The sequence below is a fragment of the Lissotriton vulgaris genome, chromosome 8 (assembly GCF_964263255.1).
Source record: "Lissotriton vulgaris chromosome 8, aLisVul1.2, whole genome shotgun sequence".
In the NCBI taxonomy this organism is placed as follows: domain Eukaryota; kingdom Metazoa; phylum Chordata; class Amphibia; order Caudata; family Salamandridae; genus Lissotriton; species Lissotriton vulgaris.
The window spans coordinates 1,184,449,822-1,184,464,931 of NC_141696.1; the positions used below are offsets into that span (position 1 = coordinate 1,184,449,822).

The 15,110-nt window shown below is 40.2% G+C and overlaps 1 protein-coding gene across 4 annotated transcripts in view; it reads left to right on the plus strand.

Annotated features, from left to right (window-relative positions):
• The window catches only part of LOC147698471 (phosphatidylinositol 3,4,5-trisphosphate 3-phosphatase TPTE2-like), a 308,096-nt gene that overhangs the window by 91,725 nt on the left and 201,261 nt on the right, over positions 1-15,110 (plus strand). For all 4 annotated transcript variants that reach the window (XM_086935050.1, XM_086935048.1, XM_086935049.1 and 1 more), the window contains exons 4-5: positions 632-679; positions 12,383-12,544. In XM_086935050.1, the coding sequence (XP_086791176.1) occupies positions 632-679; positions 12,383-12,544 (210 nt within the window). The remainder of the gene's footprint in view (positions 1-631; positions 680-12,382; positions 12,545-15,110) is intronic.

Consider the following 15,110-nt stretch of genomic DNA (forward strand, 5'->3'; position numbering starts at 1 on the left):
ATTAATCTTAGAATGCAGTATATTTCGTATGAATACCCTTCTGCCACTGGTCAAAGCCATCCCACTGATGGACTATATTCCTAAAGAAGGAACTGTTGAGGGTGTTCCATTTCATAGGAGGATGTGAGGGTGTTTTATCATTCCAAAAAGCATGTGTGGTATAGACACACCAGACTGAATTAAATAGCTTTGAGAATATGTTTCTGGTCCTACCACTAGGTGTAAGACCACTAGTGGAAGCTGCATCATGTCTTGCACCTTTCATGGCAATGCTCTGGAGCTATCTCTATTAAAATTAAAGAACATTCCACGAAAGCCAGGGAACTGCTTTGTCATGGTGATATACAAATGGCCGAATTTTGCTCTACTTGCCTATATCTTTATTTTGAATAGAATTATGTTTGAGCTTGGCCCCTGGTATTTCATTTTTTCATGTTTCTTGTTAAAGTTTCAGTTCTTTGCAATGTTACATTTTATGTAAGTTTAGCTGATATAAGTGCTTGTAAGTTATTGCCGCTGATATTAAATGTTATACAGAAATGTAGCTTTGATTAAATGCATTATCATAATTAAAATTTTAATATAAGTTTATGTGAAATATTTAGTAATTATTCTATTTTGTTTTGAACAGCAAAATTAAGAATGCCATAACCCCTTTTGTGATGTCCTTTGGATTCAGGTATGTAGTGAAATGTAAACTTTTTATTAAAATAAGCCTAATATATGAATGGAAATGCATAAAATGTTCCTTTTGATTTTCAGTTTCCTTTTGTCTTAGTCGTATTATGAATGAATTACTATTGAATCATGTATGTCAAAACGCGCTTAGCTCCTTGCAGTGAAGGGACTAAGCAGTAGGTGGTCTGTCTGTATGTCATGTAGTATGTAGTACTATGTAGTAGTACAGTAGTATGTAGTACTGATTCCTGGTCTCACCATGTCACTGAAGGACCTTGGTGTATCAACACTGAAGTACATACCTCTCTTTTTCAAGATAAATCAAGATAAATCCGGGGTCTGTTGCGACTGCTGTTTCAGTGCCATGCATCTCTTGGGTAACATGTCAAACAATCCACTTTAATAAAGAATTGAAAATAGAAAGGCACGTAAAGGTAGAAAGAATGGCAGTGTAAAGGAATTTGGTGCTAATAAAATGAAGAGTAGGTACATCCAGGCAGATACAAATGATCACTATTTGTGATAGGGCTCATGCTTCTTCAAAAGGCATGTACCGAGATTCATTAATGGTAAAAGAGATTGCAAGTGTTCAAAGAACTTTCCTGGCCATAATAGGATCTCCATTAGCAGGGTTGTTTTAGGCTTTGATGATGGGCTAGTGTATGTACCCAGAGCTGCTTCAAAATGTTTGCCATCCACCGCCATTCATTGTGGCCACTGTCCCCAAGCAAATTATATTAGGAGGCATATCACCTCCAAAAGAATGTTGTCTTCATTCTCTCTTTTACCAGAAACCAGAGATTCTGCATTCCAAGAGGTCTATGCTGATGCAAGACCATTTCCATAGTGGTAATTACACACTGCTTCTGTAATATCCTCTATAGGGAGCCTTCCTCAAGCCACTGCCATGACGCTGATTTCAGCCAGGTTATGACAGTCCAGGGAAATAATTGTTATGCAGTTCCTGAGGTCAGGAGTAGGATGAATGGTTTTGGCACATCATTAGAAAATAGAGCAGTTCAAAGCCTTTGAGCAGTGCCTAATATCATTCCTCCTCAGTCAGAGCCAATTGTTTTCAAAGATGTGGCTCATATCTAAACAATGTGGCTTTGGTAAAGGGAAATGATGGGACCAGCACAAGGAGTCTCAGCAGAATGTGTTTATAAGCCAAAAAGACCTGTAGCAAAAGCCCCGTATATAATTTAACCAAAGAATTACTCATAATTTCCTGTTCTTCTATGCACCTTGAAATTGAAAAACTCCCAAACCATGATTGTCTCCTCATCATACTGTGTTCTGGTGGTTGATAGACCATGGTCTGTACTCTAAAAAAACACAGAATAAAAATGCCCTCTACCTGGGACTTAGAGTAGCCTGGCACAAATATCAAACAGTACCACAGGCAGTTCAGAAACCTTTAGGTGACCATTAGTCCTCTTAACAGAATCAGAAGGTGCACAAAATATCTAAGTGGCTTGTCATGTCTTTTTAAACCATCATCATTTTCCTTTGAAAGTGAAGGATAGGTCACTACTGGTTTTTCCAGATCTGTCCGCAAACTATGATAAACAAAACAATTCTAATAATGATCTTGATAGCATAACAGATTAAGGGCTGTGGCGTGCTATATGTAAACATTGGACGACGTTACATCCTGTGTTCCTGTGCCAGGCTGTTGGGAGTGATACAGTTCTGGAGTAAGAATTTTTAGTAATGCATTTTGATTGATGCTCCAGCGGGAGATGGACAAGGAGTTAATTATTATGCAGTTAATTTCAAGTGGTATACCTGTGCCACGCGCATAGGAAGTATCGTAGTTCTCTACTACAGGATGGTTTATAATTAAGATTCCCAGTTTTTCATTTTTACTGATTTTTACAGATAAATACCGACAGAAAACAGTGGGTTTCCTGTCTGTATTTATTTTTAAAAGTGGGAAAACAGACTTTTGGGCTTGTTATGAGTGAATCCCCATACTGTTCTTCATGAATTCCAGGCCACCAGCTGAGCAGATAGCATGGGGGGTTAAAACCAGGTCTAGATGTCCTTAAATACAGACATATGTTAGCATATATGTGTAAATAATGTAAATATTTGCATCTTGGTGTAGTATTTTTTTTACATTTGGCTGCTTAGTTTGCTTAAACTCGACATGCATTGAAGTATGAGTGGGTGTTTATCCGTTAAATAAACCATATTGGGACATTTATTCACAAAACACAAAATAAATATGGAAAAATACCAGTAATAATAGCAAAAAATAAATACGGAATAATACAGACGGAAATGTTAAGAAAATGAATACCATAATACCGGGAGCCCTATTTATAATTCACATTCCAAAATGATAACCTATTGTCATGGTGGGAATCTCGGTACAGCATTAGGATACTGCAGTAATAGAAACAACTCATCCCCTACATTGCACGGTATCCCTGAAGCCAGTGAGATGGACGGGCAATAAACTCTACTTCCCCATGCCCTCATATCCTTGGATTTTCTACTGCATGACTTTTTAAAGTAATGCTGTAATTGGGCACTGATATCCCCCACATGTCTCCTTAAGCAGCCTTTAAATCCTTTCAAGTTTACGCAAAGTTGCTGGTCAAATATTCTTTAACATGCACCATAGACAAATAAATTCCGCAAATCTTCCTTGTGTAGAGACCTAAAACTCGCCCTTTAAAGTGGTATTGACATTTCATAAAATTTTAAACGTTGTTGCTGTCCCAATATGCTTTAAACTGAATGTACCTCATGCCGCCTATTTCCCAGAACTTCTTCGGAAGAACCAACAAACTACCCATGAAGGGATATGAAAATACTATCAAAGTCAATTCAAAAAGTGCATTAGTCGGCAGCCAAGAGCCATAAAAGACAACAATTTTAAAAAGGAACATTTCTTCCGAATAAATTTTTACACTTTTTTGAATGGACATTGCAAGTCGATCTTCTGCTCTTTTTACAGAAAGTCCTTGCATAGAATCCTCAAAAAACATCTATCAAATTGGTGTTCAAATCCAATTAAGTTGTGACTCATTTTGCTGGTCCACCGTGCAATAAAATGCACTATTTGCAACTAGATAAATCACATTTTCAATGGGAATAGAACCTTGGACCACCCAGTAAGTTGGTGCTTTAAAATGCAAATTTATCACAGGATTTCTATAATATTCTATAAAGTATTCCTCTTAAATTGTTAACAATGTTACTAGTCAGGTGTGCTTGAAAAATGTATCATTTGCCAGCTATTCCCCTTATCACCATGGAAATTAGTATTTAAGCAAAGGTAAATTGTGTACAAAATTGCTGGTTCAATCTGTGCTCCTAGATGGTCTTGAAACACGCACCAATTATAATTAAGAACAGAACATGCTTGTTGAGAATTCCACTGTCTTTCAACTTGTTGGATATTTGAGGGCACATTCACGTGACTATATTGATGTGATTGATGACTTTAGTAGACAAACAGCTACAAATGTTACTCGGGATGTGCTTATTTTATTGCTGTTCTCAAAACTGCTCGACATTTCATATTTGTGGCCCCATCTCTGTCTTTGCCCAGGTCCCTACTAATGAAAGGGCGGCTCTGCACCAAATTTATAACAACTTCCTAACCTGGTAGCCAAATACTATTATAGCCTTATAGTCTGCCGTAGCGAGCTTTACCGGCCATTATAAGCCTGCTCTGGGCCTTTAATAAGGGAGCGGGACTTTAATGCTGGTATAGCCCAGCTACATAGGGCTAGAAGGCTATTAGAACATTCTTCCACTAGAAGGCACATGTTCTAACAAGGTAAATAAAGGCCTCATGGAGCCCAGGGGATTGAAATCCCCTTGGTTCTGTGAGGCCTTAGTTCACAGCAACTGATGTGAACGACATCATTGGAATGTTGGAGCTCCGGCCTTCTTCTGGCCATTCAAAGACCGGAGCGCTCCACTGTTTTCAATAGAGCTCCCAACTTTCCAATGTTCTAATAATAAATAATAAGAGCTTCCTTGAAATTTAGTGGGATGTGAAGTAGTGTAATTCCCCTGTGATCCAGATTTAACATGCAGTACTGGTCATAAGAATTGATCAGTACCTCGGATTCCTGCGGGATCAGGTGACCCTTAGCTGACACCATTCAACCAACAAAACCTATCATCTGAAATAGAAAAGTATGCTGCTGTTACTATGATGAAAAACAGCTGTATGCATCCATGATCAGCTGTTTCTAAAGTTTTTGAATGTTTCATGAGTGGGCTTCAACATCTACATCCATTGGAGTTTGCCTTGCAGTGATGTCATGTTTAGAGGCCAACCAAAGGCTGCTTCATTGTCTTAGCAATGCATTATCACAAACTTTTTGCATGGTCTGTTTAGAACATTTCCTGTGGTGTTGAACCTTGTCTTGGCATTGGAGCGCAAAACAGTTTGGTCAAAGTTAGCGTAATAGCTCTTTCAGCATATACTCAAATCAGACAACAGCTATGTTTCATGGAAATTTCAATTATAACGATCAACGATAGTAATTCTACAAGAGGGTGATATTCGCACATTTTACACCACATAACTGTTTTTAGATTTCATAAAGATGAGGTAGTAGTTGGGTCCATGAAGTAACTGTTTTTCGATTTCATAAGGACGAAGTAGGAGTTAGCTCAAACCAAAGAAGCAGTCACATGTCTGGAAATCTAACCAGCTCAACAACTCATTTGGCCGCCCGAGCAAATGCCTAGGAATCTCAAAGCAACATATAGCTCTGTGGCTCACATAATGCATTATGCTCTTACATAATAACACAAACTCACCTCTGGCACATCTACTAATAGGACATTTCACCAGAGGCATGGTGGTGTGACAGCCATATGTGCAGGGGTGACCCCAGTAGTCATCTGCAAGGCGATGACATGGCAGATGACTCTCACACCCTGCTAGTCAAACAAACCGTGTTCAGAAACCTGTTTATGGTGGGTGAGTCTTGTTTCCCACCTTCCAAGCAATTCCTGGTACTGCTTTCTAGTCTTCATTCACGTATGGGAATCTTAAAAAAGATTCAGTGCTGCAGATCTGAAGTTACCTTTGCAACTACCACTCTTCAGATTAGGCACTATGCAAAGATTCGCACGTGACCCTCTCTCTTCCCTAATAAAGCCTTTGAGGTATTGATACAAAATTATGAAGCAAAGGTTTCCCAAGTGGGAAGTGGAGTCCACCACTCTTCTGCTCCAATAACTGCAGAGCAAACCCCACAATGAGAGGAACAGCCACATGTCATTTTCATGGCTCGTGCTTTCCAACATTATACTGAGAGCATACCCAGCACAACAGTGGGTAAGAATTCAAGGATTCTGGAGAACGATAGTTGCCGATGCATACGTTCTTGTTTAGACTCCGGGCCATATTATCAAGAAAGGGCAGGAAACTGCTGCTAAAGCGGCGATAATGGGCTTGATAATATGCCCTTGTGAATTCCCACCGAAGCCCAGGTTAACACCAGAACCTGGGCTTCTATGGGAATTCACAAGGACATATTATCAAGCCTATTATCGCCGCTTTAGCGTCAGTTTCCTGCTGATAAAAGCGGCGATAATGTATCGCCCTTTCTTGATAATATGACCCCTCTGTTTGTTCAGATATCACCATTGTGAGCTGAGACGGAATTATGCAGTTATCTAGCGAGTTTCGATGCACATTGGCGTAGCTAGGGGGGGCAGTCCGCCTGAGGCGGCACAATTTTTGAGGCAGCCGCACGGCACTGGAGGCCCGTTGCGGCTGTGGCCACCTTAATAATTTATTTGGGACACGTCAGTCTTTTGAATACAGTGTCCCAAATAAATTATTAAGGCAGCTGCGGTCGCAACGGGCCTCCAGTGCCGCGGCCGCCGCCCAGACAGACAGTAAAAGTGGCGCACTGTCAGCCTCCGACCGTTGTTGTTAGCCCAGGCCCCCTCTCCCTCACTCCCTCCCTCTCAGCCTCACTTAGAGTCCAGCCAGGGCCGTCAATCACTTGTAGCGTGCGCTACCAATGATGGCCCTGTATGGACATTTTTGGCCAGCCCTCGCCTCACGATCAGTAGAAAGTAGCAGTGACGCGTTACGTGCTCACCGCTACGCTCTCGTCGTGTCGAGTCGAGGAGTCAATTCTGGCCTGACTGACGGTGCCGGCGGGCAGTGCAGTGTTTTATGCTTGCAGGCACTCGGCAGCACTGAGGCACAGGCAGCTTTCAGACTGAGACTTCACTCAGACTAATTGAAAGAGGTGAGAGTCTGAGATTACACAGGAAAGATAAATGGCCAATAAGGTTCGTCGCCATAAGCATATTGTCTTAATTTGATTTTAAAGACAGGGGCTGGCATCCTGTACCGAGGAAAAAAGAAAGTGCAATATGGCTAATACCAGAAAACCAAGGATTTTAAAGCCCTTTGATGCCCGCAATGAAAAGCCCTTGTCTGTTCTATTAAGTATTACCGCGGATCCCACTTACACCAGCTCCCGCTATAAGAGCATTCGCCTAATAAGAACATCTTTTTAAAGCCCCCGTGTGTTTCTCTCTATGGTAAAGTGTCAGTAATTTATGGAACAACAATATTTGTTGCAGCACAGTAAAAGAGATTCACTGCACATGTGCTGCTACTTAACAAATTATATTTATCTATTTGGGTGACTGCTAATTTTGTCAGTAATTAAAAAGAACAATGTGGAGGCTTGAACTGTGGGTGCTGCCCTTAGATATGGGCCTTACATTTAAAAATGCAGATCTGCTCAGCAGCACACAACCTAGCAGTTAAACTGCTCAGAAAATAGAGAGTTAGGCCGCATGTAGTTTGACGCAATTATGTGATAAACCTAGGAGTTCTGCACATGATCGATTTCTGGTCCCAGAAGTAAAAATAAAAAAAAAGGAGAGAGAAGAGGTTCTGCACTCCATCATGTCACCCAAGCCGTGCTCAGATGGGGAGGTTAGGGGTTAATATTTTCAGGGAATGTAGCCGGTGCTCCAGGGCTGCCCTGGGTGATCTCACAGAGGTCCTCTCCTCAATCTCACATCATTTTGATATGATGAGATTTTTTTGCGTTTTTTTTATTTTTGAAACACTACAGCGAGCTTGTGAAGAACATGTCTGTTGCCAGAATGTGAGTAATAAATAATGCCAGCCTTTGCTTCTTGGAGACAGGCCATATAAAGTCTTACCAGAGATACATTTGGGGGGAAAAGACGCGTTTTATTCTCTAGTGAAACGTCGGTGTCTTATTTTTCCTGAAATATAGATCTATCGATCGATCAATCTTGAATTTGTCCTTTACACGTCTGAATGCGTGTGCTTTTTATTACAGTTCTTTAAATAAAGTGTTATCGGTGCACATTTATTTTCACTGCCATGACATAAATATATATTTCACTTAGCCCAGCTGTGGTATTAAACACATACTTAGACAAGTATTACAACATTGCAATGGTCAAATTCAATGTTAGCATTACAGTACAACACCGACAACAGGAAAACACTGTTTATAGGTTCACAGATTGCATGTTACAATGACTTTGTAGGGTAATAAAAAACATGTTTCACTCTCCCCTTCTGCATACACCTGCACATCTACAAATACACACATGCCATGGCAGTAAAAATAAAGGCTGCCAATAATATGTTTTTGGCTGCACGTCTCGATAAACGCACGTCACTACAGTGTAAAGGTAAATGTGAGTTTGACACAGTATAGCAAATGTAGCATGAGAAAAATACTTTTTACGGATTTACAGATTGCAGCTAACAATTACTTTGCACAAGGAAACCCTACTCCATGTGCAAAGTACTCATTACAAGTACTCACAGGGTCCGTTCAATGTTATTTTATCATGCTGTGCAAATGTAACCCCTTGCACCCTTGTTAAATACCTTTTAATAAAGCAAGCAATCTTGAGACCTTGAGATAAACCATGCATTCAGATGTGCAGAGTACAATATTCTATTTCTTACCCTTGTTGATGGAGGGAAGGAACATCATGACTCGCTCAGAGATTTGACTCTCGTGAATCATGACATCTATCCATCCATTGCAAATATAAAACTACTAGGGCGTTTTGCTGAACATTAAGACCCCGTACTGTATAATATTATATTATAAAGTACTGTATTAAAATAATTTCTAGTTTTCCCATTGGTTGAAATCTACAATTCATTGTGATAAATTAATTCCTAATATTCATTAACATATTTGACAAAATGAGGGACCTGCGACCTTTCTGAATTTAATTGTTTCAAGTCTACATGTGCATAATGTATTTACCTATTTCAGAGAGAAACGAAACCTACTCTGAACATGAGTGAAGTTTTAATTTGACCCTCTGTGTATGTCAGTTTACCAAATGTATTTCACCACGGGTATAGGTGCGCTCCCATGAGTCATGACCTGCGACTAAGGCTACGACCGAAACGCGTTGGGGGACTGAACTAGTGCTCCTAGTCTATCCTTAGTACTCTAGGTGGCCTGGAATAGTTCACATTTTCACACTTGTGGGCCCAGGCACCTGAATCTTTTTACAAATTAACCATTACTTTAAAATCCCTTAGTTGGGCATCGTCCACTTTAATCACAGAGGGGGGAGAGAAGTATTATACCCATAATCCCTCCTATGCAGGCACCTTTTCAATTCACGAGGAAGGGTGGAAATATTTACATAATCTGTATCTCAGTGGTGGGCTTTTATGAGCTAGATTTGTGCAAGTCGTTCCCTGTCACCCTCCCTTTATATCTTAAAGGGCACAGTAATATTGTTGGTCATTCCAAAATCTCAAAATCGCTTCACCTTACCCCCTAGTTAGTGAACTCTGTGTGCCTATAAAACAGGACTGACTCATGGAAAGGTCACCGGTGTCACAATAACACCAGTCATCCAATCAAGGCTGCAACGCTGCTTCCTGGTCTGTTGTTCTTTAATAATAAGATGGCTGGCACACAATGGCGGGACCTGTTATTTTGTCTCTAAATTGTTCATTACTTCTTTGTAGTCATGTGTTTGGCGTCGCTTACACCTTTAATTGTTCTCACGTGACACTGATTACTTAACTGTTTGTCAGGCTGAGCTCCATTAAAACATGGGTGTTGTGGTTTGGGCCCTGGGAATGGTTCTCGTATCTGCCTGTCAGGTATATTGTGTTTGCAAAACTTGACAGCACTTCCTCATTGTGGTTACAGCACAGGGTTTTGCAATTTAGTAATACTATGTGTCTCTCGGACATCTTTCAAGTGCTCACCGTCCTTTTTCCCCAGCACCCCCCACCCACCCTCCCCCAAGGGGCGGCAATCTGAGGGATAGCCCCGGGCGCCACAAGCTCTAGCTATGCCCCTGTCAATGCAGTTATACTAACATTTGGATGGTGTCTGTGTAGGGCGGAGCATCGAAGTTAATTTATTTATGATTTTATAACAGTGCACGTTTAACCTTGTTACTAGAATTAAGAGATTTAAACAAGAGCACAATCTACTTGAGAAGAAATATGTGCATAATATAGTTTGGCTGTTGATGCTCGATGACTTTCCACACTCATGTGCATTGCCAATTTTTTCAAAAAGTTATAGGTAAAAAAAACGCAAATTGGGAATCCTTTTCTTTTCACACTACATAACCAGTATGTTCTGCTCTGGCACCCCAGTGGTAAGAATGAGGATCACTTTGACAGACGTTAATCAAAGCGCCCTTTCTACTCGTTTGAGCCCTAATTCTAGCTCCTAGATTTGTCAGGAAGGTTATTAGTTACATAGATTTGGACACTGCCTTGTCTCTATAGCAATACCGATGGGTGTTCAAAACGTTCCCATACATTTAAACATACATATATTGCATTTCATCAGATTCCATTTCTGTGCTGTTTGCTATAACTCCAAAAAATAGTATATATCCTCCTCTTTTGGGGTGTGTGTCCCTAAGTCATTATTTGATTCTGACAAGTCCAAACCCTGTAAAACCCGAGCCATAAAAGGCCATGGCCAGTAAGATTTCAACTTTAGTATGTTCTTCACACACCCTAAAAATAACAGCTCTTTTAATGTCCCTTTCTTTTCCTCTAAGACATCACCTGCAGTTGCTCTTTGAACATGAGATCACTTGCAATGGTGTACATGGCTACCATACCCACATCAAAACTATTTTCTTGACCCCATCATAGTACTACCCACTTCTCTATTGTTTAAGTTCTTTAGCAATCCCGACCAGGGTCTTGTCAAAGAAATTAGTCAGGTTGACACATTTTGATGTTTAAAGACAAAGTTGTACTCTTTGAATCTTCCCAAAAATTGCTTTATTTTTGTCAGTTTAAATGCCCGTTTTTTTTAACGTGGTTAGGAAATACATTTTTCCAAAGTACGAACATTACAACTTATTCTTTACCTTTACTGAGAAGGCACACTAGATACTTTGGGATGAGCATTAATGACTAGTCGTATACCTCAGTGAATATATGATTTCAGTACCACCATTTACAATAAACAATAATGCTATTAAATCTTGAATTACAGTTATTTAGCTGTAATGCAGGGACCTACTTTCGATTCCTTATGTAACCATCACATTTTGTGCATTTCGGAATCTAATGAACATTTGTTTGGAAATACCTAATAGATACTAGAGTAAAGGTGTAATAAAATACTCTTTTGTTTATGATTGTAATAAAGCAAACCCATAGGATTAAAACGCAGTCCCATAGGATTTTCAGAGACACCTCTGTTTATCAATATATTTTCCTAGAGTTATTGCCTTTGACCGATTGGGCTGGGGCAGATATCGTTAAATGTTAGACGAGGCATGTGGGAGAGTGTCACTTAATATGTGATTGAGTCTACAGGTGTAACAGTCTCTCAGGAAGACTGCAACCAGCAGATTCTAAATCATTTCTTGCGCCGGGGATGCCCTCTCACAGGGAAAGTCAGGACGGGTTCCCCAGCGGTATACAGCGCCAGGATGCCACGTAACGAGGTAACAGTGCGCTTTACAAGTATACATACATTACATTACATTACAGAGGATGAATATATAAATTAAAAGAATGACCGCTATCTAGCACTGGATTTGTACTAGAAGCATTCCTTTCGAGTGCAAATTGTTATACATAGAGAGACTCTAAGGTTTTCCATTCATTTGATATGTTGTGCACTGCAACAAAATTAACACATCTCTTCTTCTTTGCACCTACTGCCAATTAGGCAGTATTTTTGATGGAAATACCTGGTGTCTCTCTTAGTAGCTCAGGTTTTGCGTCAACATTTTGAACTGATCTGCCCCAGTAACGCCTCTTCGATGCAAAGCTACCAAAAGCAGGGTAAAGCAGTATTTGGACTAAGAAAAGGCCACCTTCCCAGTGCAATACACCTTTTGCACTGGACAGTAAGCTGCATACACTGCTTTATATTGTGTTGCGCCGAAGCAAATGCCGCAGTAAATATGGGCCCTAATTGGCATAATCCTAGTCTTGCATTGCTCTTCACTTTCCATGACTGTGTGCTCAGGAGCATCAGCCAAAAGAATAAAGCACAGCTGATTGCAATAAAGAAAGCTGTATTGAAAAGTAGCAAATATGTGGAGATTGAACTGACAAGCAGTATTTGTTGCTTGGCACATCAACTTTAAAGAATAAATCAACCCTATAAATTAAACTGTTTGGTTTTAATCAATCCAGCTTCATTTTCAGTGTATGTTTACTTTATTGTCTTTCTTGCAGGTTGTTCGGTGTTATTCTTATAATATTGGATATTGTGCTTGTGATTGTGGATTTAGCGGTGACGGACAAGCCCCCGAATGTGGCATTCGCGATTGCAGCAGTGTCGTTTGCCATTGCCATTTTCTTTTTCATTGATGTGCTGCTGCGGATCTTTGTAGAAGGGTAAGCGACATTAATCCGAAATAAGTAAATTGTTCTTTTCTGATGAAATTGGGATGACAAAAAATGTGTGATTCTACTGTACATGCCTGCCAGCTCTTCCCTGCACTTGGTGGGCATCACACGCTTTTATTCGTGTTCAATCCACATTCACCTTAATGGGATTACCCTACTAAGGTGATAACTTCACCAGCATTGTTAGCGGTTGACAGGTATCCTACACTGGGGGCTTACCTTTGAATCTAGTGAGAAGCTCACAGGTATAAAAAAAAACTTTAAACTATGCATCCTATAAATTTCCTGAGCTTGCCATCCAGAATCTGTGTGATTTGGGTTTGGTACCATACTTTTTAGTAATGGACTGGAATATGTAATGAGCATTTCCTTTCAGAATTTTGAAATTCAGATCAGGATTTCAAATTTGGTAGCATGAATTGAAATTCGAATGAAATATTGTGACATCAAACGCATTCAAGTCACAGGCAATGCATCGTTTTCAGATTTAAAGATTTGGCTCTCTGCCACCTCCACATAGAGTGAACACGTAATCAATACTGATTCCCCAAAGCCCGCGACAACTGAAAAAACGTGAGGCGACCCCAGACCTGAGACGGATGCAGAGATTCATTCCAGTCTACGAGCTTCTAATGGGTCTATACCAAATACATGGTTCTTTGTGCAGGCTTGTAAATGTCTATTCTTTGGGGTCTCTTCTGGCAATGAGAACTCAATAAATACATACAAATCATGAACAAGCAATACATCAGATTGTGATGAGGTGGAGTGGAAGGAATAGAGTCTGGGATAGAGGAAGATTGTAAAGAGGTGGGCTTGGAGCCCTGGTCTGAATTGTACCAACAAAGGAGCAAGTTGTAAGTGCAAATGGAGGCTGATATAGAGCCTTGAGGTATGTGCTGGGAAAGCGTGTTGGTGTCTGTGTTCCTTGCAAGACTTTTGGTTATTCAGGGAAGCGATTTAAGTGCTATGTGCACCACCAGACACAATGAGCTTAGAGACTGGGTAGTCTAAGGTACTCAAGTGGAGTAAATTATAGGTAACACAGAAAATGTTGAAGAGGATTCCGGCAGGGAAAGAATCAAATGCTGTTATTTTAAAAGTTGGGAGATGTGCTCAAACTTTGTTCGGTTGGATGTAAGTCTCATTATTAATGTAAATCGATTTTTGTTGACAAACGGGGCGAGGGGTGATACAAGTGGGTTGGAACATTGGTGGACAACTTTGAATAGTTCCTTACTTTTGTTCTAAACTTTTGATGATTGCTTCTAAGTAGTAGTTCACTTGGGCAGCAGTAGTGTTTTGCTTTCAGGTGCTATGTGGGTTCACCATGGGATTTTGATAGCAGCATGTCTTTTCAGGTTTGCGTCTATTTCTTTTGTTAGCATTCTCTATCTGGGTACACCAAGTTTCAAGTGTAAAAAGACTTTGGGTGTTCCAAGGTCTGGAGCTCATGATTCAGTAGAGAAATAAATGTATCATGGTCAGAGGGGGAGAGGAATGGAGTGGGATCAGTGCATCTATGAGAGTGTCTAATGAGAAAGTGAGTAACCATGTGGCTATTAGAGATGGTTTTGGTAGTGCGTACGTCCAAGGGTAGCAATATGAATAGGGATAGCCTAATGGAAGAGGGTGTTGACAAGTAAGACAAGACAAGGCAGGCATAACCAGATCATGGTAATTTCCTTTGACCTGTGCTGGAACTAAGATATGAGATGCCAGGTTGATTGAGGCAATGTCATCAAGAAAGCAATCTCTCATACCTTTACTTGGTTTGGTCTCCTGCGAGGTTAAAATCTCCAACGTACACTGAAGGGATGAAATAAAAAACAAGGTCATCAATTAAGTGTCAGTTTAATCCAAATGGGCAACAGTTGAAATGAAATATGATGAGAAAGAGGGAGAGAGAGTTAATCAGCAGAAAGTTAACCAGGAGAGGAAAAGAAGAACGCAAAGAGACTCATAACCTTGATGGAGATCCTTTAGATGACTATGAGAGAGATGAATTCATCAAATACCAGGGATAATGTGGGAGTGAGCCAGGTCTCTCTGAGGATAATATCAAGATTGTTATGGATGATTGGGTTAGCAATATCAGATGCATAAATCTGTGCTGAGAGTGTTTGGTGAATAACATGTATAAAGCAGTGTTTACCACGATGGATATTACAATGCAAATCTTTACCTTGCAGGTAAGTACAATGGCCCTTTTTAAGCTTTTTACAATGCAGGTATTCTTTTTTATACAAATGACATAATTTTTAAGTAACTTAAGGAATGGGCAATTAAGAGATCAGGGGTGGGTTGAGATAAAGGAGATAAGGGTTTTTGGGGTTCAGGGTTGGGTAATGGTAGCGAAAGCTTAGGGGTTTGTATGGTGCACGGGTGGGTATAGGTAAAGAAAGAAAGCAAATTTTCAGGGTTTATGAGTGGGTACAGGTTTAGAGAGGTAATGGTTATTCATTGATGGGCAAGGGTTTTTTAGTGATCAATTCTGGGGTGAGGTAAAGGAAGGCAAGGGGATTTTAGGGTTCAAGGGCAGGTAAAGGGAGTT